Genomic DNA, 19,785 nt, shown 5'->3' with positions numbered 1-19,785 from the left:
TATAAATATTGCGTATGATTCATCATTTTCGCCTTTTTTTAATGGCTAACGTTCGGTGGTTGAGTGTCTGAGTGTCTGAGTGTCTGAGTCATATGCTATATATTATGCTTTGTCATTTTCCATATCATATTTGTGTATCCCCTTGTCCATGACCGATTAATTAATTTCGCTCTCACAACAAACACTTCACTAGAGAAAATATAATTACCATCTGTTCCCCTGAAACAATACATAATCAATGATGATATCAACATCAAGTGTTATAGTGAGAAATGCACAGCGAAATTTCTCAATTCGGTTTAGTATTCCAACAAATAAATCAATTATTGTTCACAAAGACGATCTGGCCAAAACTCATATAAATGTTATGTGTTATGGATCCTTTAATCTCCGTAATAACACCAAATTACTAAACTTCGAACGTATTTTACCTTTTGTAACCATTTAATATGATTTTAATAAACTTTTCATAGTTTTTTTTTTTACCTACAATTATTTATGGAAAATATTTTTTTCAGTTGTATTATTATTATTATTTTCTTAAAACAACTATATTTTTTTCATGAAGGGAAAACACTTTATATTATTTTGTGAAAGAAAGAAATTACAAATATTGAACTAATTAACTTATTTCTTTAACAAAAAAAAATCTTTTAATTGTTTTTGCCAATAGGGTCCCCACATTTTACAGGTGTCCCTCGTCCCAGCCCATCACTTGCGTGTCACTTGGACCCAAATTTCTCCTGTTTTTTAAAAGAAATTTAATTTCTTTCTAGTATATAAGAAAAAACAAAACAAATTAAAAATGAACCTATGATAACGTCAGCCGGAGAAGATCCCAGATCTGCGCGCGCTGGCATCTTTCATAGAGCGCCACGTGGCAAAAAGATTTTTCACTTTCGTAAGTGATCTTATCAAATCTCGGTCTTTTGTGTAAATTCATCATCATCATATAACTTACTCTATTTCGATTTTTCAATAAATTACTTAATATCAAAAACCACAATTCTGGCAAAAAAGAAAAATCCCCAAAATCTAGGGTTTTCTTCTCGCCCAATTTCACTTTTCTTCTACGAAATTCTCCATTCCTGCCGGCTGTCGGGTTTTCTGAATCGATTCTCCTTCACCAACTTCTTCTCTGGTTCTGTTCGATTCTGATTTTTTTTCAAGGTCAATTTTTTCTTCTCTTTAAACTCTGCAAAATCGTGATCGATTAAATTCACCTCAGGGTTTTTTGATTTCTGAAAGAAGTTAATCTTCTTCGAAGGCGATTGCAAAAGAGTGCTCTGCTGTGAATTTCCACTGGTATGTTCAATTTTTTCTGTTTTTGAAATTTTGTTTGCTAGAATTCGTGAAGGGATTGAAAAAATTGATGCAGGTGGCTAAAGAATCTCTTGAATATTACGAGCTTATGTAGGTTTAGAGTGTAAATTCGAGACATGTGAGATTTTGGTGCTTTCTCATATTTTTGCATGCTTCTGCATTGCTTCATAGCCCTAAAATTGCTCTCTTTTTTTTGTAGTTGGAGTCTGTATCTTTTTCACGGTTTTAGTGATGAATTTTTTTTTTTGATTGGATTTTGAATTGGTTACTGAACATGTGTTGACTTGATTATGTAGAGATGCAATCAAAACCGGGAAGAGAAAACGAAGAGGAAGTCAATAATCACCATGCTGTTCAGCAGCCGATGATGTATGCAGAGCCCTGGTGGAAAAACAACTCCTTTGGTGTTGTACCTCAAGCGAGACCTTCTGGAATTCCATCAAATTCCTCTTCTTTGGATTGCCCCAATGGTTCCGAGTCAAACGATGTTCATTCAGCATCTGAAGACGGTGCGTTGAATGGTGAAAACGATGGCACTTGGAAGGATTCACAAGCTGCAACTTCCTCTCGTTCAGGTTTGAGTTCTTGGTCTTTAGGCCTACTTGGTGTATTGTTCATATTCATCATTTCTGCAGTACTGTTTTACTGGATGACCTAGTGATCACTGTCGAAAGTGATGTTGTTCCACGTTCGGAATGTTGCAACTTGGTGAAGAGTTGTTCCTCAAGCAGGCAGGGAAATTAAATGGGCATTTGTGTGATTCGGCACTATAGGGCGTGTCAAGTTCATGAATCTGGTCCTTGAAATATACTTGCATTGTAATTGTAGGGTTTCATAGTTCTATCCATGCCAAGGAGATTCTGTCTCGTTGATATGTGCATTGTGATTTCTTTATTTTGTTTGTAATGGTGTCTTTCTTCAACTTCAGTAGATAATCACGGAATGGAAGGAAATGACCCAGCGCTCTCTATCCGTAACATGCATGATCAGCCACTTGTACAACCACCAGAGCTTGTTGGACACTATATCGTATGTGGTTTCCTCTCATTCCTTAATATATATATATATATGCTTTATGAGTTCTTGAGCTGTTAAATTGACTTCTTATTGGTCCCTCAAAAGGATTTATCTTGTATAACGCCCTTTTCATATGTATGATAAACTCAAAACTTCCTTACAGGCTTGTGTCCCAAACCCATATCAGGATCCATATTATGGGGGATTGATGGGAGCATATGGTCATCAGCAATTGGTATCTTGTCGAAACCTCTTTCAATCTCTACAATAGTTCCATATGGTGCAGTGTTTATTTGATGTATGTGCGCTTTTGCCACTAAGTACCCGTTTGTGGTGATTTTATTTACTGTTGGAATGTGTCTGGGTTCAGCAATAGTCAGTGAGATGCTTTTAAAGTTCATTTCTGAAATAACTGAGAATCCAAAGTTATATCTGAAATTATCGAGAACAACTAATGGGGATTCTTGGGGTCTTATAAGTTATATGTAAAGTTTTCGATGATCTGAGTCTATTTGTTGCATTTATTTTGTTCATTGGTTTAAACAGGGTTTTCGTCCATATCTTGGAATGCCTCGTGAAAGAACAGCTCTGCCACTTGACATGGCACAAGAGCCCGTTTATGTGAATGCAAAGCAGTACGAGGGAATTCTAAGGCGAAGAAAAGCACGTGCCAAGGCAGAGCTAGAGAGGAAAGTCATCCGGGACAGAAAGGTATTTTTTTCTCATTTATGAAAATTGTACTTGATTGGTGTCCTGGTAATCTAAGGATGGTGTAGAGTCCATAATAGAAGTGGACCCATGCTATATGAAGGATTGATAATGAGCATTAAGAATTTGCAAGTTTGGTTTGTCGCTCGGTAAACTTGTATTGACTATGTTTGAAATGCGACAGCCATATCTTCACGAGTCAAGACACAAGCATGCAATGAGAAGGGCACGAGCGAGTGGAGGCCGGTTTGCGAAGAAAAGTGAGGTAGAAGCGGGAGAGGATGCAGGAGGGAGAGACAGAGAAAGGGGTTCAGCAACCAACTCATCAGGCTCTGAACAAGTTGAGACAGACTCTAATGAGACCCTGAATTCTTCTGGTGCACCATAATAAAAAAAGCCAAAGCTCTGAGAGGAGAGAGAGACACACACTTTGGCTAATATAATCATTGCCTCAAACCGGCAAATCATTCTTGGCTTTTTCGTTTTTGTGTTTGCTAGTTGTTCTTGTCAGAGTCTCATATTGTGTGGGTTTAACAGTTATGATGAATGTACAAAGAGCGAGTTATGTTAGGTGTTAGATTTTGGAGACAAGAGACTAAGGAATAGCAAGTAGGTCTTGTTTTTATTCTTTGACCTTTTTTTTCTCTTTTGCAAAATTGAAAAATACGTTTGCTTAATCGTTTGCCTTTCTGACCACAAAGTGTTAACAAGGCTATAACAATGCTTCAGATTTGTAGTCAAATTCTCTGTTTTCGCCAACTTAAACATTATTTGACCGGAGGAGAGTGATTAGAAAGTAGAAGAAACCTATTAAACATTATGTTTTGCAAAGAAAAAAAAAACAGCTTGCAATAAGTTGCATAGTTTGCTCATGGAAGTTTCAAGTTTGCATATAAACCAGATTTGAAAAGGACAGTGAAAAAAAAGAAGTTGTTAAATCTACAACGGGCAGATCGATTATTTATATCAACAAAAAACACGAAGAGCATATGAAAGAGAATATGGAAACACATAAAAAATTAAGAGTTGTCATTCTTTGAATCCCCGCAAGCAAGAAGAAGAAGAAGAAGAAGAGAGTCAATTTGTGTGTTTTGTCATTTGAAGAAGAGAGAGAAAGAGGAAGACTTTGACTCGTCTTCTTCCTCTCTTCTTCTCTCTCTATCACTGCATTTGTTTTTCCTCACAGCGTATGATGACTTTTCTCTTTAATTTATCCTTTTTAGCTACATATCTTCTTTTGCTTCAACTGATTTATACCCATTTAAATGTTTCTACCCATTATAAGTTCTGAGGTCTGTGTTTTCCCTCTTTCCCTTGTCTTTGATCTTAGCTAGGGTTTACTAATCTGGTTTGAGTATATTAGATTAGGGTTCTGTTTGATTTAGGATATGTTGTTAATTAGAAATAGTTATTGGCTTAAGTTACTAATGGAACCTTGAAGAACAGTGCTCAAAGTTTTAATCTTTCTGGGTTTTTCAGGAACCTTGAGATTTGATTAGATGGGGAATTGTTGTGGCAATCCGAGTTCGGCTACGAACCAGAGTAAACAAGGGAAACCCAAGAACAAAAACAATCCTTTTTACAGCAATGAATACGCTACAACAGATAGATCTGGAGCTGGTTTTAAGCTCTCTGTGCTGAAAGATCCTACAGGACATGATATATCCTTGCAGTATGATCTTGGACGTGAGGTTGGTCGAGGCGAGTTTGGTATAACTTACTTGTGTACTGATAAGGAAACTGGTGAGAAGTATGCCTGCAAGTCCATATCTAAGAAGAAGCTGAGAACAGCAGTTGATATAGAGGATGTTAGGAGGGAGGTTGAGATTATGAAGCATATGCCTAAACACCCAAATGTCGTCTCTTTGAAGGATTCCTTTGAGGATGATGATGCGGTGCATATAGTTATGGAGTTGTGTGAAGGAGGGGAACTGTTTGATCGGATTGTTGCAAGAGGTCATTACACTGAGCGGGCTGCTGCTGCGGTTATGAAGACTATTGTTGAAGTTGTTCAGGTTCCATATATAGCTGTGTTTACAATGTCTGAAGTCCCCAATTCCTTTTGTCTGTGTTTTATGTTCACACATCGCTGGTTTGTCTTTACAGATATGCCATAAGCAAGGAGTGATGCATCGGGATCTCAAACCAGAGAACTTTCTTTTTGCAAATAAGAAAGAGACATCAGCCCTTAAGGCCATTGATTTTGGATTATCTGTATTCTTCAAACCTGGTACATTTACAACATCAGCTTTTGATGAGTATCAATGGAGCACATTTATTAGTGTATCTTTACTTGAGCTGAATTTTCTAAACTGTAACAGGTGAGCAGTTTAATGAGATTGTTGGAAGTCCTTATTACATGGCACCCGAGGTGCTGCGGCGAAACTATGGTCCTGAGATCGATGTGTGGAGCGCTGGAGTTATCCTCTATATCCTACTTTGTGGTGTTCCGCCATTTTGGGCAGGTTTGTTTATGCTTTACCGCATTCTCTTTGTTTCCTCTGGCTTATTCACTTTAAGACCTCTTTCAGACGTTTTTATCTTTCTTTTGGGTACAGAGACTGAGCAAGGGGTGGCTCAAGCGATCATTAGATCAGTTATTGACTTTAAGAGAGATCCATGGCCAAGAGTTTCTGACAGCGCCAAAGACCTTGTGAGAAAGATGCTTGAACCTGATCCCAAAAAACGGCTTACTGCTGCACAAGTTCTCGGTAGGCTTCTGTTTTCAGCAAGGCTGAGCTTTCTGAAATCGTAAACTCATAAATAAATATTCCATTTGCAGAACATACTTGGATACTGAATGCAAAGAAGGCTCCAAATGTCTCTCTTGGGGAGACTGTGAAAGCAAGACTAAAGCAGTTTTCTGTTATGAACAAGCTCAAGAAACGAGCTCTACGAGTATTGATTCTGTTAAACCATGTCACTGATTATCGATTTGCTTCCAGTCTGATTCAGAATCAAAAATGAAAATGTAAATTTGTTTCGTCCTTCTAGGTGATAGCTGAACATTTGTCAGTGGAGGAAGCAGCAGGGATAAAGGAAGCATTTGAAATGATGGACGTAAACAAGAGAGGCAAGATAAATCTCGAGGAGCTTAAATATGGACTTCAAAAAGCTGGACAACAGATAGCTGATACTGATCTTCAAATTCTTATGGAAGCTGTATGAATCTTTCATTTCAGAGCGATTAGCTCGAAACAAGTGCTATATCACTTCTGAAAATTAAAACTCTTTTTTTTTGTTTCCTGCAGACTGATGTTGATGGGGATGGGACACTGAACTATAGCGAGTTTGTTGCTGTTTCAGTCCACCTTAAGAAGATGGCGAATGATGAACACTTGCATAAAGCTTTTAACTTCTTTGATCAGAACCAGAGTGGTTACATAGAGATTGACGAACTTCGTGAAGCCTTGAATGATGAATTGGATAATACTAGCAGTGAGGAAGTAATCGCAGCCATCATGCAAGATGTTGATACCGACAAGGTAAAGCTGTCTGAATCTTTTCAAACGCGCGACATTCTTGACTTCTCCACTCATTTTGATATCTTGTTTCGTGTGATCAGGATGGACGAATAAGCTATGAAGAGTTTGTTGCGATGATGAAAGCTGGGACAGATTGGAGAAAAGCGTCAAGACAGTATTCTCGGGAAAGATTCAACAGTTTAAGCCTCAAGTTAATGAGAGATGGTTCATTGCAATTAGAAGGCGAGACCTAAGAAAGCAAGAGACAAAAGTTTGAATCTTTTTGAAAAAGCAGCAGCAGAAGAAGAAGAAGAAAGAAGCGTCAGCATTGTCAAAAAGAAATAACTATTATGTTCTATAAGCATTTAACACGGTAATGATAGAAAGATTGGTCGTGGTCGTAGGTTTTGTTTAGGGCTTTCAATTTGTTTGAAAAGTTCTTCAATGGACAGCGATGTGATTGATGATGATGTCGAACAAGTTTCTGAGATTCCAAAGATACGAGTTTTGTGATTGTAATTCATATATTTATAAGATGGTGTAAGATGCTTCGTGAAAGACACGCGCCAGTTGGATTCTCTCGATAGTGAGGTCCACCAGATATATAAAATAAGAAAAAACCCTTAAAACTCCGAAAGAAAGATTCTTCTTTTTCGCTGACTCTCCACTTCTCTCAATCGTCCGCCTCTACCTACAGAGAGAGAGACTGAACCAGACGACTTTCAGTTTCAGTTCCAGTTTCAAAGATCTCTTTTTCGTTTCTCGCTGTCTGTAGCATCAATGGCAATCGCTTCCTGCTTCTTCTGTGTTCCAACACCGAACACAGCTATCTCTGAATCCAATCTGACATGGCCTCACATCGCTTCGTTTCCTAGACTCTCTTCATCTTCCTCTTTTAACGGTGTAATCTCTGCAAAGTCAATCTCTTTTAACCGCCGTGTACCTATTACCCCTGTTTTATCCGCTTCAAGTGGTAACGGCGGCTCTGATAACAACGGAGGAGGTCTTAGTGGTGGTGGTGGTGGTGGCGATGGAGGTAAGAATGATGGAGATGGACACGGTGACGAGGACAGGGATAGGAACAGGAACGAGGCGATGCTTTTGTTGAAGGAGTCTGGGATTGAATTGGAGAGTCTTCCCAAAGATCTAGCGGCTGCTATTGAGGCGGGTCGGATTCCTGGATCGGTTATCACTCGGTTCCTGGAGCTTCAGAAATCGGCTGTGATGCGGTGGCTGATGCAGTTTGGTGGGTTTAGGGAAAGATTGTTGGCTGATGATCTCTTCATGGCTAAACTCGCCATGGAATGTGGTGTTGGAATCTTCACCAAGGTCTCTCCTTTCTCTTATTCACTTGATAACTAATTTGACTTGCAAGTTTCGATTTTTATTTTCCTTCTTTATCTGATTTCTGGATTGCTTTTGGTTTTTAATCGTGACTTGGCTGCTTAACAAATCGAGCACCTTTTGTTCTCTCTGAAATGCTACCAGAGCAAGCTGATATTTATCATAATGTGTTGCTTGTTTTGTTACAGACTGCTGCTGAGTATGAACGGCGTAGAGAAAACTTCTTCAATGAACTTGAAGTTGTCTTTGCCGATGTGGTAATCATTCTTCTTGCTCACTTTTTCCTTTGGTGACTTTCTGTTTAAGTGTCCTTGTCAGATCGCAGGAACTTACTATGAGAAATTATGAGATGGTAGGGATGGATGAGAAAATTGAGAACAAAAATCTTTTAGGTGACCCATTCGGGTAGACGAAAGGTTAAGGGTAGTTTGTGGTTGTTATGGGGTCTGCAAATTTTCACCATATGTTTTTGCGTGACTATGAAAGTAGTTGAGATTTGATTTGTCTCTGAGGTAAGAGCCAATATTTGAACTGTTCAATAGCAAATTTGGAGAAACATAAAAGTAAAAGGTCACCCTTTACTGCTTTGTCACTTTGTAAGTCAAAGTTCCTTGAACTATCTGGCAAATACATACACAGTAGTTTTGTCACTGCTATGTTTCTCTGCTGAATGATATTGGACTTAAGCTGAATGCACTGTTTTACTTCTTTCTTTTCTTTATTAGGCGATGGCTATTATTGCTGATTTCATGTTGGTTTATCTTCCTGCTCCTACCGTTTCTCTTCGACCACCTCTCGCACTTACTGCTGGAGGTATATCCAAGTTTTTCCACAACTGCCCAGACAATGCCTTCCAGGTATAATTCTTTGTAAAAGAATTGTTTTGCACATGCATGATAAGTTTACAAAAGCTCGTTCTCGTCAAATTATTCTATGTGTTTGCTGCAGGTTGCTCTCTCCGGAACCTCATATACTCTCTTGCAAAGGCTAGGTGCTATAACGGTGTGTGGTTTCTTTCAACTTCTTCCTATGTGATCTTAATAGTGTACCACGCTTTAGTTGATTTTTTAAAGCTGCCTATTTCTGGATAATATATATTGTCTGTATATGTTATGCAGCGCAATGGAGCTAAGCTGTTTGCCGTTGGCACCACATCATCGCTGGTGAGTAAAAAAAATGGATAGTTTCCATAAGTTCCTTGACATTTCGTTTCTACATTCTTTTGACTTAACGAAATCTGTAAAATTGGTTAGGTTGGTACTGCTATTACAAATGCATTCATAAAAGCACGAAAAGCTGTGGACCAGAATTCTGAAGGTGAAGTCGAAACTGTTCCGATAGTCTCCACAAGTGTTGCATATGGTGTCTACATGGCAGTTTCTAGCAACCTAAGGTACTGAGTTTTTTTCTACTAAACTTTACTAAAGAAGTCGAGAAGGATAAAAAAGTTTAATAGCTCATTGTAGTAGCATTTAGATTGGATAATGTAAAGAGATGTGGTTTGAAATGAACAGGTACCAAATAGTGGCTGGTGTGATTGAACAACGTCTCCTGGAGCCAATGCTACACCAACACAAACTTGCACTCAGTGCGTTGTGCTTTGCAGTTAGAACAGGCAACACATTCTTGGGTTCCTTATTGTAAGTTGTTTTAAAACCCAAACCTTAGCTTGTTCTCACTCACTGTTTTCAGCAGTTTTAATTCACATGTTTCTTTTTGTCGGTGTCACAGATGGGTGGATTATGCCCGCCTCATTGGTATCCAGAAATCTCACTGATGAAGCGGAATAAGAACCGGATGTGCCCGATTCTGACATGGTCTTTCGACTTATGTATACGCACACTACTTTTGTCTTCATACGATTGTTTCTGATTTTGGGGCCGTTTCGTTGTTCTATGTTGGTCCTCTTTCTAGGAAATTAGTCGATTTTTCAATGCAAACTAAGGCTATTTTCACAAACCACGTAAAGACTTTATGCATTTGGGGTTTGAAACCGCTTGATTCCCCCCATTTGGGATCTGATTTTCTCAACAGGTTGGAACTTGTACAGCATATCAATAAATGACAGATGCTGTTGTTATACAAATGAAAAAGATTTTCAGATCAATCATAGTTGATGATTACATGTATCATAAGACTTAGTCTAAGCAAGAGCTTCATCTATATGACAATCTCTTATCTTCACTTCCAAAATCTCCGTACTGTTAACATTTTGCACATCGCAACATTCGATTCCCTCAACCTGTTTAATATTTGAAGTTGACTTCAGATAATATAGAAATTGATTAATGATTTGATTAAAAGAGTATAGAGGGTCTAGTGGTTACCATCTTGTGCATAGTAGTAGCAATGACTCGGACTTGTGTAATGTTACGAGAAGAATGGTTGCCATTTAGCAAACAAGGAGGCAAACGCCTTTCCATTTTCATCTTGTAGATGGTAGTTACCAAGCTTTGGTTCTTGTCTTCCACAACTGAATCAAAGAAAAACTGACGAGGCATTTCGCAAGGATCATTCGTCACCCGTCTAGTGTTAAATCCATACGCCGGTATTCTAACATCCTTCCATGGTCGGAATGTTTCGAGAGGGCGTTTCAGGTGGCTTCTTGGGTATATAGATTGGTAAATGTGGACTGAGTAGCCCCAAGAGACAGAGACTGACCAGTTATATCCTCTTTGGTAACATATTGTTTGTTGCAAGACACGGGACTGGTCGGTTTTCGCGGTTTCCATGAGGTGGTTCACGGATTGCTGGCGGTTCATGCCTGGGAATATCGGGTCTATTACATCGAAATGGTGGAGGCTGATAAGAGGAGACTGAGGATGAGCTGATAACAGACCTGATATGTCACCGTGTAGATCATTCTGGTATGTAATATACACCACAAGGAAGACAGAGTGAGACACAAGAATCTTTGGTTACTATTTTAGTCACTCTTTTCACACTAAACAACTGATAAATTTGGACTGAACAACCCTACCTGGTGCATGCCTTTCTCTAAAGTAAGATCAATTCCCAAGTCGGCCAAGCAACGAAATGAGAGAAGATCGCTGTAAACTCCAAGGTATCTTTTGATACATTCTTCCATGTTGCTGAGAAGTGTTACTACGGTTGGATAGCTCAATGCGTATCCGCCGCCTCCATATCCCATGTCAAAAGCGAAAATCGCGTTGGACCAAACGTTTTCGGAGTTCATTCCGACGTAATAGTGCTTCTTGTGGTTATATCGGTCGAGAGCTTTCACCAAATTGTCCAAGAAGAAGAGAGTATCATCATCTCCTATCACAAACCATCTTGTCTCTTTGGACGCCTTCTTAAAAGACTCTTGAAGCGAATAAAAAAGGCGGATCTGAGTCTTGAATTTGTTTGTGATGAATGACTCTTTGTTGACAGAGAAGGGAGGAGATTGTTGAGGCCAAGGCAAGAGATCAGGGCCAGGTGGTCTTTCGAGGAAGACATATCCTTTTGTAATGTTTGGTCTCCACCAAGGCTCTATGTAGCCTCTCCTATATCTCCAAGTCTTTGTACTACCAACAATGACAAAAAATAGATGGCTGATATTTGTTGGAGGCTCTCTTGTTATTTGCAAGGACAATGATACTGACGAGGAGGAGGAAGATGAAGAGGAGGAGAAACTAAGGTCAAGAGGCGCAAAAAGGTTATGGGTCATCATTTTATGAGGATTGTTGAATGCAAATGTGTGTAACAAGAAAAGTAGAGCACCGGAAACTGTTAAGGATTTCCATAAGGTAGATAATGATAGGTTTTGAGAGATGTGACTGATAATTTTGGTTAGTTTGGTATTGTTATTGTTCTTAAATGCCATTGAGAGACTCAAATTTCACAAAATGATTTGGTAGAAAATGTGTCTGACTTTTTATACATATAGACGTTTAGAAATAGTTAGTTACTAAAGTAGAGGCGAATTGTATTAAAAACCAAAAAGAGAGAGGGGAATGTTGATCATGAGAGCTGATGTGCATAAATCATGTGATTTGGATGTTAAAGCTAGCAGGTGTTCATCATTAATTTTAAAGCACTGAAACTTTCTCGTTTTAGAAAAAAAGGACAAAAGTTTTAAAAAATAAAAGCCAAGAAATGAGATGATAAAACAATATTCATGCTGCCTATATGCATAACTGCATGTAAATCATTTCATTTACATATACAGTTATGCACTTTCTACATCAGTACTGTATTCTTGAATGTATTTTAAAGGTAAGGCGATATACATAATTTTTCTTTTTTGATATACAGTGTTATTTAGTTATGTATTTGATAAAGTGCATTTAAATTCATCGCAAGAAGATCCTTTGGTTGGTTTGATAAAATGTATTGTTCTTCGACTTCCCGATATGTATTGGGCTTTCTCTATGGCCCGATGAAGAAAGAGAAATAATTAAACCCAAAACTTGTGTATTTTGGAAAATAAGACTGGCCCAAGTTGGCCTATATTTTGGCCTACCCAAACCCGTTTGAGGACATTAGTTTGCTGGTTCGGATTAAACCGGTTAGATTGATAATCAGTCCGATTTGGGTAAATGATGATGGTTTAGGTATTTTGATATTGCTGGCTCTGGTTCGCCGCTCTGGTTCGCCGGTTTGGTCTCTTCTTCTTCAACCGTCTTCTTGTTTGGTTTGCGATCTTCGGTGTCTGTCTGTGCTCTGCTCTCTTTCAGGGGAATCGATGTAAGTTGGTGCCGCTTCCTTCATTCTCTCTCACAGTTTAGTTTTGGTTCCAGTCGCTTTTCTAGTTTAGGGATTTTGATGATGCCTTTGGTAGTCTTCTTATGAATCTGGGAGGTTTAGGCTTCATATTTTAGCTGATAATACTTGAGATACAAACATATTAAGTTTAAGGGTATGGGTCTATTGGAAAGAATGAAACTTTGGCTTAATATGATAATGAATTTTGTTATAATTAAGATTTCCAGATTTTAGGATTTTATGCTAATTGGTGATTACTCTATACTCTGATAACGACTTTAACACATATTCTTCCTTTAACGAATTCAAGCACTATAATATTATCTCTGTTACCGGACATAAGGAGTTACATGATGCTACTTGGACAACAGAGAATGCTTTGAATGAAACACTGAGAACTTCGGGGGTCTTGAGAATGAAGTTTTGGGGAGGCTTATTAGTGATCGTTGGTTGCGTTTCATTTGTTGGATTTGTGTTTGTAGCTATAGTGTCTAAATTGTTTCCACTCTCTGACAATCCCATTATCCAAGCTATTCAGAATGACAGGTACACTCTTGTTCCATGCTAATGTTTGTTTGCATATATCATTCTTGTTATATTGATATCCATCATGTTGATATCTGTTACGTGTATGTCATCTCATGATTTATATTTCATATAAAAACATTCTTCAGGTACTACTGCTTCTTGGCTCCACTGACTCTACCAGCTCTTCTGGTTGCTGTTTACTTTCATTGGCTTAGCATGAAGCTCTTCAAGCACGCATGATATATCACTGTTACTTTTTTTTTTTTTTTTTTGGTGTGGCATCATACTTAGTGTTATCTATCTTTTTTTTTTTTTAAAGTAACAGATTGTAACCAACCTTATTGATATAAAGGAAAGAAAATGTCAGATGAATTGGATGTTGCATTCTGATGAAAGTTTGGGGAGAGACAGCAGATTAGCTCGCAAGAGCTTACTGTTGTTGTCTGCGTCCACAACACCAACTTTCACAGTTTCAAGACATTCCAACATTCCCAAGAAATGTCTCATCTGATCCAGCTCTTGAAAAGAACCTCCACACTCAGAAATCTCTTGCATCTTCACTTGACATGTCCATAAACAACATAACTCCTCTTCCTCCTTGACAATCTTCCTCTGTTTCTAAGGGATGCAAGCGCATGCATCTCCACATCGATTTGTTACTCTGTGCACAAGACCCTGAAACCGGAGACACATGTATAATATTGGGCAACACTAACAACAAACAAAAAAAAGGTCTCGGTATAAGGTTGCTTAGATTAATTGAATTTTTATTTTATTAATTCTACCATCTAGTTAAAAGGAAATTCAAGACATAACAAATACTAGAAAAGAAAATGTCGCATGCATAAATTTACTGCTTGTCAATTCTCATGCGATAACTCTCCTAAACATAGTAATTTAACATTTCAATAACCAACTCTTTTCTTCCACTATATATTTTATGAGATACATTGATAGATACTTGGTCTAATTTAAGTTTTATTCAATTAGAGACTTATGACAACGGAATACACGGTGCAAAGAAAACATATCAAACGAAATAAATGTTATTGTGCCGCATGTAACATAAACTGTGAAGAACGTTCAACATCTCTTTTCAAAAAGAATGAAATAAAAATTACATTGCTACCAAAATAAAAAGTTTGAAACATTCAAATTACCCCAACCTTGTCAATTCAGATCTATAAGATCATAAACTCACATCTGCGATATTCTTTTCACCCTAATTTGTATCATTATCATGTATTGTATCGGATCTGAAAGAAGCATCGTCAGTCTGTCATTGAAACAACTCATAAATATAATGTTTAAGTCAATGTTAAGTATAGATATGAGGTGATTTCAACAATATCTTAGATTGTGATTGACAAACAAGGTAACCTATTAAACAAACAATTTTCACAGTTTTTAATACTAAATTAAATTGTATATTGTCATTTGGATTTTTTATTTTACTACATTTGTTATCCAAGTGAAAGAAAACTCAAAGACATAAATCTCTTTACAGATGTGGTGAACCATAACAAATTGGATCGGTCACTTGTATCCCATGCTTTGATTATTTGTATTTGTACCAATGCCCATAAATGGACTAAAGTCCACAAATCATAAACTTGAGCATCTTCTTTTTTACAACACATTCAATCTCGTTTTGTATTTAAGGATACAAGAAGGCTATTTCGATCCTCAAAATAAACATAATAACGAGGTTGAAAATTCTCCGACACATAAGTTGTCATTACTATTGACTTATTGCCAAAATTTTCATTAAAAAGGTCCCGCGGGAAAAAACCTATAACAGAAATAAACCGGTTGATCCCAAAACGACACACACACATGATCATCGGAGACAAAAACACACCCAAAATTATTTTCTTGTTCCGATGATCACGACCGTTCAATTATTTCTTACGACCGTAAAAATTTAACGTAAACGGAGCAGTGAAAAAAATCGGTGATCGTGAGATTCCCTCAAAAGTTAAAACAGAGAAGAAAAAAGAGATTTAACCTCACGCGCGAGCGTGAAACACACCGCCTGTAAAAAGGCTGTCTAAAAAGTTGGCATCAACACCACACGCGCTCTCCCTATCTCTCTGACACTGATTTAACAGTACCTGTAGATTTTTTTATCATAAAATCTAAAAATTATTTTATTTCTTAAACAATTTACACTTTTTTCCTAAAAACAAATATATTCTCCATCATTGAAAAAGGCAACTAAATTTTCTTTCTAAATTAAATCTTTTGCAATCTTAATAAATGTTAAATTCTTTTTTTTCATATAGAATTTAACTGATAAAATATGTGGCTTTCCATATAGGACAAAATGAGAAAAGAATATTCACTGTATTGCTTAGGTGTTAAATAAAATCGACAGCAAATGATTTGTTAATCACAGACACTTTATATATTTGACCTCACAATTGAATATTGTAATATAGATCCATTATTACTCGTCAAACCTACATTGTTCGTATAAGAAAAACAATCCAGAAATTACCAAACAGAGTCTGTATAAATAAAGCAAGAGCATCAAAAATTTCCGTAATAAATAAAATTATGGGGAATTACAGTTTCCTAGAAAGTTGAATAGAAATAAATAAAAAGAAGAACATTTCCCCAAGTGGTCTTTACCAGTAAGGAGAGAGCACCAACTGGAGCGATAAAGATAGGAGTGAGTAAGTGAGAGAGTGAGTGAGATTCAAAACCAAAAAGAAAAAAAAAAATCAAAACAGAAGCGAGCGAAGAGGACGGAGGGAGAGGATCTTCTTCCCTCTTTCTCTTATCTACTTTCTCTTCTAAATCTCTAATCTTTTGAAACCCTAAATCAAAGTTTTGTTTTTTTTTATCAACTGGGGAAGAAGAAAGGTGTAACCTTTATATAACCATGGATTCCGGTGACGCGACATCTTTGCTTTTGACGAAAATTCGAAGCTTGGAGCCAGATTATGCTCCTAAGATTATTGGGTATTTGCTTTTACATGATTTTGGTGATAGAGACTTGATGCATCTGGCTCGTGGACCTGAATCGATTTTGCAGTCGACTATTTCGAAAGTGAAGAGTCTCTTGGGGATTTTCTCCAACAACTCGCCTTCTTCTACTCCGACGTCTCCTTCTCCGTTGAATCCTATCTGTCGTCCTCCTCTTAACGGAAGAGGAAGCTCTCACTCCAATGGGTTTATGGATTTCCGTAGAAACTCTCCGTCTTCTCCTTCTTCTACCTCTCCTTGGTCATTCAACAACTGTATCAACGGTAATAATGGGAATAACCCCCACATTTCCCCTAAACACACTCCGATCTCGAAACCCTTTAGCTCTCACCAAAGCAATGGACTTTCTGCTACACATTCTGGTAGTGCTGACGCTGCTGGTGGTGCTGATTTACTTGATGATCAGCAGCTTAATGATTGCCTTTCGTTTCTCGACGATTCTTGTTCTAAAACCGAGGATCTTGTGGATCCTAGCATTCCTTTGGATTACTCTGTAGATGGTGATGGTGAAACCCATCTGCACAGGAGGAGTTTCTCTTGTGATGCGTCTTTTGTGTCCGGAGATGATGGATTTGGTGGTGGATGCAAACCATGTGTGTATTTTAGTAGAGGTTTGTGCAAGAATGGAGAAAGCTGCAAGTTTATCCACGGTGGATATCCGGATAATATGGATGGTAATGGCATTGTCGCTGACTCGCCTAGGAAAATGGAGAACTTTGTTAGGCAGCACGAGGAGATGATGAGGCTGAAATTGGCTTACCAGCAGCAGAGGTTGGCTTCTCAAATCCTGGGTCGGGCTCCCCAGTTGCCATACGAGAAAAGAATGGACTTTCTCTTGCAGCAGCATGCTCAAAGGTAAAATTGAATAGAACTAATCCCAGTCAGTGTGTTTCACTATAGTCGGAATTGGTCCTGATATAGCTTGAATAAATGTACCTAGAGATTTTTATGTATTGTCCTTATTCCTTTCTGTATATTGTCTTCCTTGTGTTGCATGCCGCTTTCTGTTTGCTACTATCTACTTGGCTCTTGGTTGTTTTGTCAGCAATTTTCCAGCTTTAGTTCCGTGGATGCAACTTTGTTTCTTGGACGGGCTGTATGATTGTTAGTTTCTATAAGTATTAATGCTTTCTCCTCGATGCAGAGATGGTGGACTGCCTTTTGGTGATGAAAGATTTTGGAGCAGCAGCCCAGGACGGCTTGAGAGGATGGAGCTGGCAATGCATTTAGGTGATCAGTCAAATTCGGCATCTAGACAGATTTACTTGACATTCCCAGCTGACAGCACGTTTAAGGATGAGGATGTTGCTACATATTTCAGGTATTACTGGACAACCATCTCTGTCTAACAAGTGCTCGTTCTTGTATATTTATATGGAAGAATTGGCAAATAAGTAGTATTGATTAATCAGTTGTTCTTTGGTTAATTGATGTCTGACAATTCATGGATGTGGCGTTTGAGAAAATAACATTATTGATTTGTTGTCTATGAAGCCTCTTTGGAACAGTCCAAGATGTGCGGATCCCATACCAACAGAAGCGTATGTTTGGCTTTGTTTCATTTGCTCATCCCGAGACAGTGAAAGTTGTACTAGCTAGAGGGAATCCCCATTTCATTTGCGACTCACGGGTTCTTGTCAAACCTTACAAAGAAAAAGGCAAAGTCTTGGACAAGTATGGTTTGTTTTTTGTTTTTTTTCTTCTCTTCAAATTTCTTTCTCGCTGTACTTCTTTGGGTTTCAATGTGTCATTGTAAATTAAATGATAATAGGAAGCAACAGCAACTGCTACAACAGCAGATTGAGCGAGGAAATTACTCCCCGTGCTCCAGTCCATCTGGGATTGATCCTAGAGAACAGTCTGATTTCCACCTTGGTTAGTATCCTTCTTTATTTATTTTGGAAGTCCAGTTTAGATTTCTTTTACTTTCTCCATTTTTCTGTTCAGTAACTTATTTTCGTTTATGTACTAGGTTCAAAGATGTTGTATGAGAGACGTGAGATGATGAGAAGGAAAATAGAGCAGGCTGATCTCCTGAGGGCTATTGAACTCGAAAGAAGACGTTTCATTAATTTACAGCTTCCTGAGTTCAAGAATAGTGTAACGCTGAATCATCACCGTAGCTTTTCTGTGGGGTCTCCTGGTTATTTTTCATCTGCCGGCAATCAAAGCCCTGATTTTCAATCTGAACTTAACGGTGCAGATGCTTTAAAAGGTTGGTGAACTGAACAATGCTATTTTTGAATGTAAAAGGGATAATATTCTTGCTGATCAACTGTTATTCCAGTCTCTTTAATGTTGTTACTTTGTGTTGTGGCAGTAACTGATGATACCTTGGAGCTGCATCCTTACCCAGTAGTCAACCCAATGAGTGTTAACAATAGCTACTCAAACGGTGCAAAAGAAGAGACTAACAAGAGTGAATTGCTTGATCCCGATTCTGGAAGCACCATTGAGCTTGTTCTTCCTAGTAACCTCTTCCCTTCTGCATCATCTACCGATGATCACAAAACCGATGATTCTGCTGAAACTAATGCAAAAGTTGGAGTCTCCTCTACTAATGAAAATGACCATGAACCACCAGTCACTACCAATAATCTGATGCAGTAGGCTATTTCACCTCATAAATGCCAAGGGTTAGTGTACTTTCTAATCTTGTCCCCATACGTCTTTCGAGTTATATATGGATAACAGCATTCCTTGTTTTGGACGCAGGTTTTTTCTTATGGATAAGATGAGGCTACCGAAGTGTATGTAATAAAGGTAAGCCATCTTATCAATATTGAAGCAGTAGGGAATGAGTTCATAGTGTTTGATGTTTGTGTCTTGTTCTTGGTTTTGTCTGTGTGCAGACAAAGTAAACAAGCATACACAAGGAAGTAGGATGATGTATATGTATAGCTAAGTTATATATATCTATATATATATGGAGAACAGAAAGAACGTAGGAGATATGATAATATGGTATGAAGATCGCAAGTTTCCTCAGGTGATACTATACTACTAACAAACGGATGCGTAAGACATACTTTAAAGACGATCTATTTTGGAACTTTCATTTCTTCTGCTTCTATCTGTTTGCTTCTAATATCGGTTGCTCATGTGATTGTTCCGGTTTATGTGGGTAACAAACCACAAGAGTCTCTGATGTAACAAAAGAATAGAGGGTTCTGTAACTTTATCATATTAAGCCGTTTCTTAAGTATCTAAGTATCTACGAGCCCTTCTATACAAGTCATAGCTTTAGACAAAATCTCATTCCTTTTTGGACTCTTGTTTTGTACATATGTGAACCATATCTTCCATGTTTAGTAGCATAGTATATAAATATAGTTAGTGTTATTTTCTCAAAAAAAAAGTATAGATAGTGTTCAAAGTTCTTAGCGATCTTCATAGTTAGTTTCTCATAGGCCTTGAACTATTTGGGCTTACCGTTTATGTTCACAAATAATAGTGATTTTTAAAAAAATAGTAATCATATAATTGGTGCTTACATATAAAAAAATGTTTGTGAAATATTAGAGTCCTAGACGATAAACACAAACCCAATAATATCTAGTAGCTAACCATCATTTTCGTCAGCGTTGAAATGAATAAAGTTTTAATAGATCTAACTAGTAGTAAGTAACTAGAGCAAAAAAAGTAAAACATTTCTAAATCTTGTTCACTTAAGAAAAAACTTCATTGGTTGTGTAGAAATTTG

General features: G+C 37.7%; 6 protein-coding genes across 22 annotated transcripts; 4 read left to right on the top strand and 2 right to left on the bottom strand.

Annotated features, from left to right (window-relative positions):
* Nucleotides 1-913: 913 nt before the first annotated feature.
* NF-YA1 (nuclear factor Y, subunit A1) lies at nt 914-3,892 on the top strand. 5 transcript variants are annotated; one of them, NM_001343248.1, is made up of 7 exons: nt 962-1,141; nt 1,229-1,305; nt 1,620-1,898; nt 2,252-2,352; nt 2,504-2,575; nt 2,887-3,051; nt 3,233-3,803. In NM_001343248.1, exons 3-7 carry the CDS (start codon nt 1,622-1,624, stop codon nt 3,434-3,436), a joined length of 819 nt encoding a protein of 272 aa, NP_001318552.1. In that variant the 5' UTR covers nt 962-1,141; nt 1,229-1,305; nt 1,620-1,621; the 3' UTR covers nt 3,437-3,803. The 5 variants fall into 5 exon arrangements, with proteins under 5 accessions (NP_974773.1, NP_001318552.1, NP_850811.1 ...); NM_180480.3 differs by adding an exon at nt 3,881-3,892 and having other exon boundaries at nt 981-1,305; nt 2,255-2,352; nt 3,233-3,748; NM_203045.2 differs by having other exon boundaries at nt 987-1,141; nt 2,255-2,352; nt 3,233-3,778.
* Nucleotides 3,893-3,939: 47 nt separating this feature from the next.
* Nucleotides 3,940-7,070, top strand: CPK7 (calmodulin-domain protein kinase 7). 2 transcript variants are annotated; one of them, NM_001085107.1, is made up of 10 exons: nt 4,135-4,235; nt 4,528-4,720; nt 5,003-5,063; nt 5,155-5,278; nt 5,370-5,513; nt 5,607-5,759; nt 5,831-5,946; nt 6,043-6,210; nt 6,300-6,533; nt 6,614-7,068. In NM_001085107.1, the coding sequence occupies exons 2-10, from the start codon at nt 4,548-4,550 to the stop codon at nt 6,764-6,766; spliced, it is 1,326 nt and encodes a 441-aa protein (NP_001078576.1). In that variant the 5' UTR covers nt 4,135-4,235; nt 4,528-4,547; the 3' UTR covers nt 6,767-7,068. The 2 variants fall into 2 exon arrangements, with proteins under 2 accessions (NP_568281.1, NP_001078576.1); NM_121286.4 differs by having other exon boundaries at nt 3,940-4,235; nt 4,528-5,063; nt 6,614-7,070.
* Nucleotides 7,071-7,134: 64 nt separating this feature from the next.
* AT5G12470 (UvrABC system C protein, putative (DUF3411)) lies at nt 7,135-9,963 on the top strand. The gene is made up of 8 exons (NM_121285.4): nt 7,135-7,841; nt 8,045-8,113; nt 8,582-8,713; nt 8,805-8,858; nt 8,975-9,019; nt 9,110-9,249; nt 9,371-9,496; nt 9,588-9,963. Exons 1-8 carry the CDS (start codon nt 7,293-7,295, stop codon nt 9,631-9,633), a joined length of 1,161 nt encoding a protein of 386 aa, NP_568280.1. The 5' UTR covers nt 7,135-7,292; the 3' UTR covers nt 9,634-9,963.
* A 36-nt stretch (nt 9,964-9,999) lies between these two features.
* AT5G12460 (fringe-like protein (DUF604)) lies at nt 10,000-11,526 on the bottom strand (the record flags this gene model as incomplete). The annotated part of the gene is made up of 3 exons (NM_121284.2): nt 10,000-10,098; nt 10,184-10,720; nt 10,837-11,526. 3 exons carry the CDS (start codon nt 11,524-11,526, stop codon nt 10,000-10,002), a joined length of 1,326 nt encoding a protein of 441 aa, NP_568279.2.
* Nucleotides 11,527-12,328: 802 nt separating this feature from the next.
* On the top strand, nt 12,329-19,402 carry AT5G12440 (CCCH-type zinc fingerfamily protein with RNA-binding domain-containing protein). Of its 12 annotated transcripts, none has more exons than NM_001343246.1 (11): nt 12,329-12,545; nt 12,935-13,109; nt 13,238-13,366; nt 15,925-16,937; nt 17,227-17,403; nt 17,577-17,756; nt 17,854-17,957; nt 18,055-18,297; nt 18,403-18,718; nt 18,798-18,845; nt 18,935-19,261. In NM_001343246.1, the coding sequence occupies exons 3-9, from the start codon at nt 13,328-13,330 to the stop codon at nt 18,690-18,692; spliced, it is 2,046 nt and encodes a 681-aa protein (NP_001332064.1). In that variant the 5' UTR covers nt 12,329-12,545; nt 12,935-13,109; nt 13,238-13,327; the 3' UTR covers nt 18,693-18,718; nt 18,798-18,845; nt 18,935-19,261. The 12 variants fall into 12 exon arrangements, with proteins under 12 accessions (NP_001332064.1, NP_001332065.1, NP_001332066.1 ...); NM_001343245.1 differs by having other exon boundaries at nt 12,907-13,109; nt 13,238-13,364; NM_001343244.1 differs by having other exon boundaries at nt 12,874-13,109.
* AT5G12450 (FBD-like domain family protein) lies at nt 13,407-13,646 on the bottom strand (the record flags this gene model as incomplete). Its single annotated transcript, NM_121283.2, has 1 exon — nt 13,407-13,646. One exon carries the CDS (start codon nt 13,644-13,646, stop codon nt 13,455-13,457), a length of 192 nt encoding a protein of 63 aa, NP_568278.1. The 3' UTR covers nt 13,407-13,454.
* Nucleotides 19,403-19,785: the final 383 nt, after the last annotated feature.

The sequence above is a fragment of the Arabidopsis thaliana genome, chromosome 5, assembly GCF_000001735.4.
Source record: "Arabidopsis thaliana chromosome 5, partial sequence".
NCBI classification, from domain to species: domain Eukaryota; kingdom Viridiplantae; phylum Streptophyta; class Magnoliopsida; order Brassicales; family Brassicaceae; genus Arabidopsis; species Arabidopsis thaliana.
This window is presented reverse-complemented; position numbering and strand designations above follow the sequence as displayed.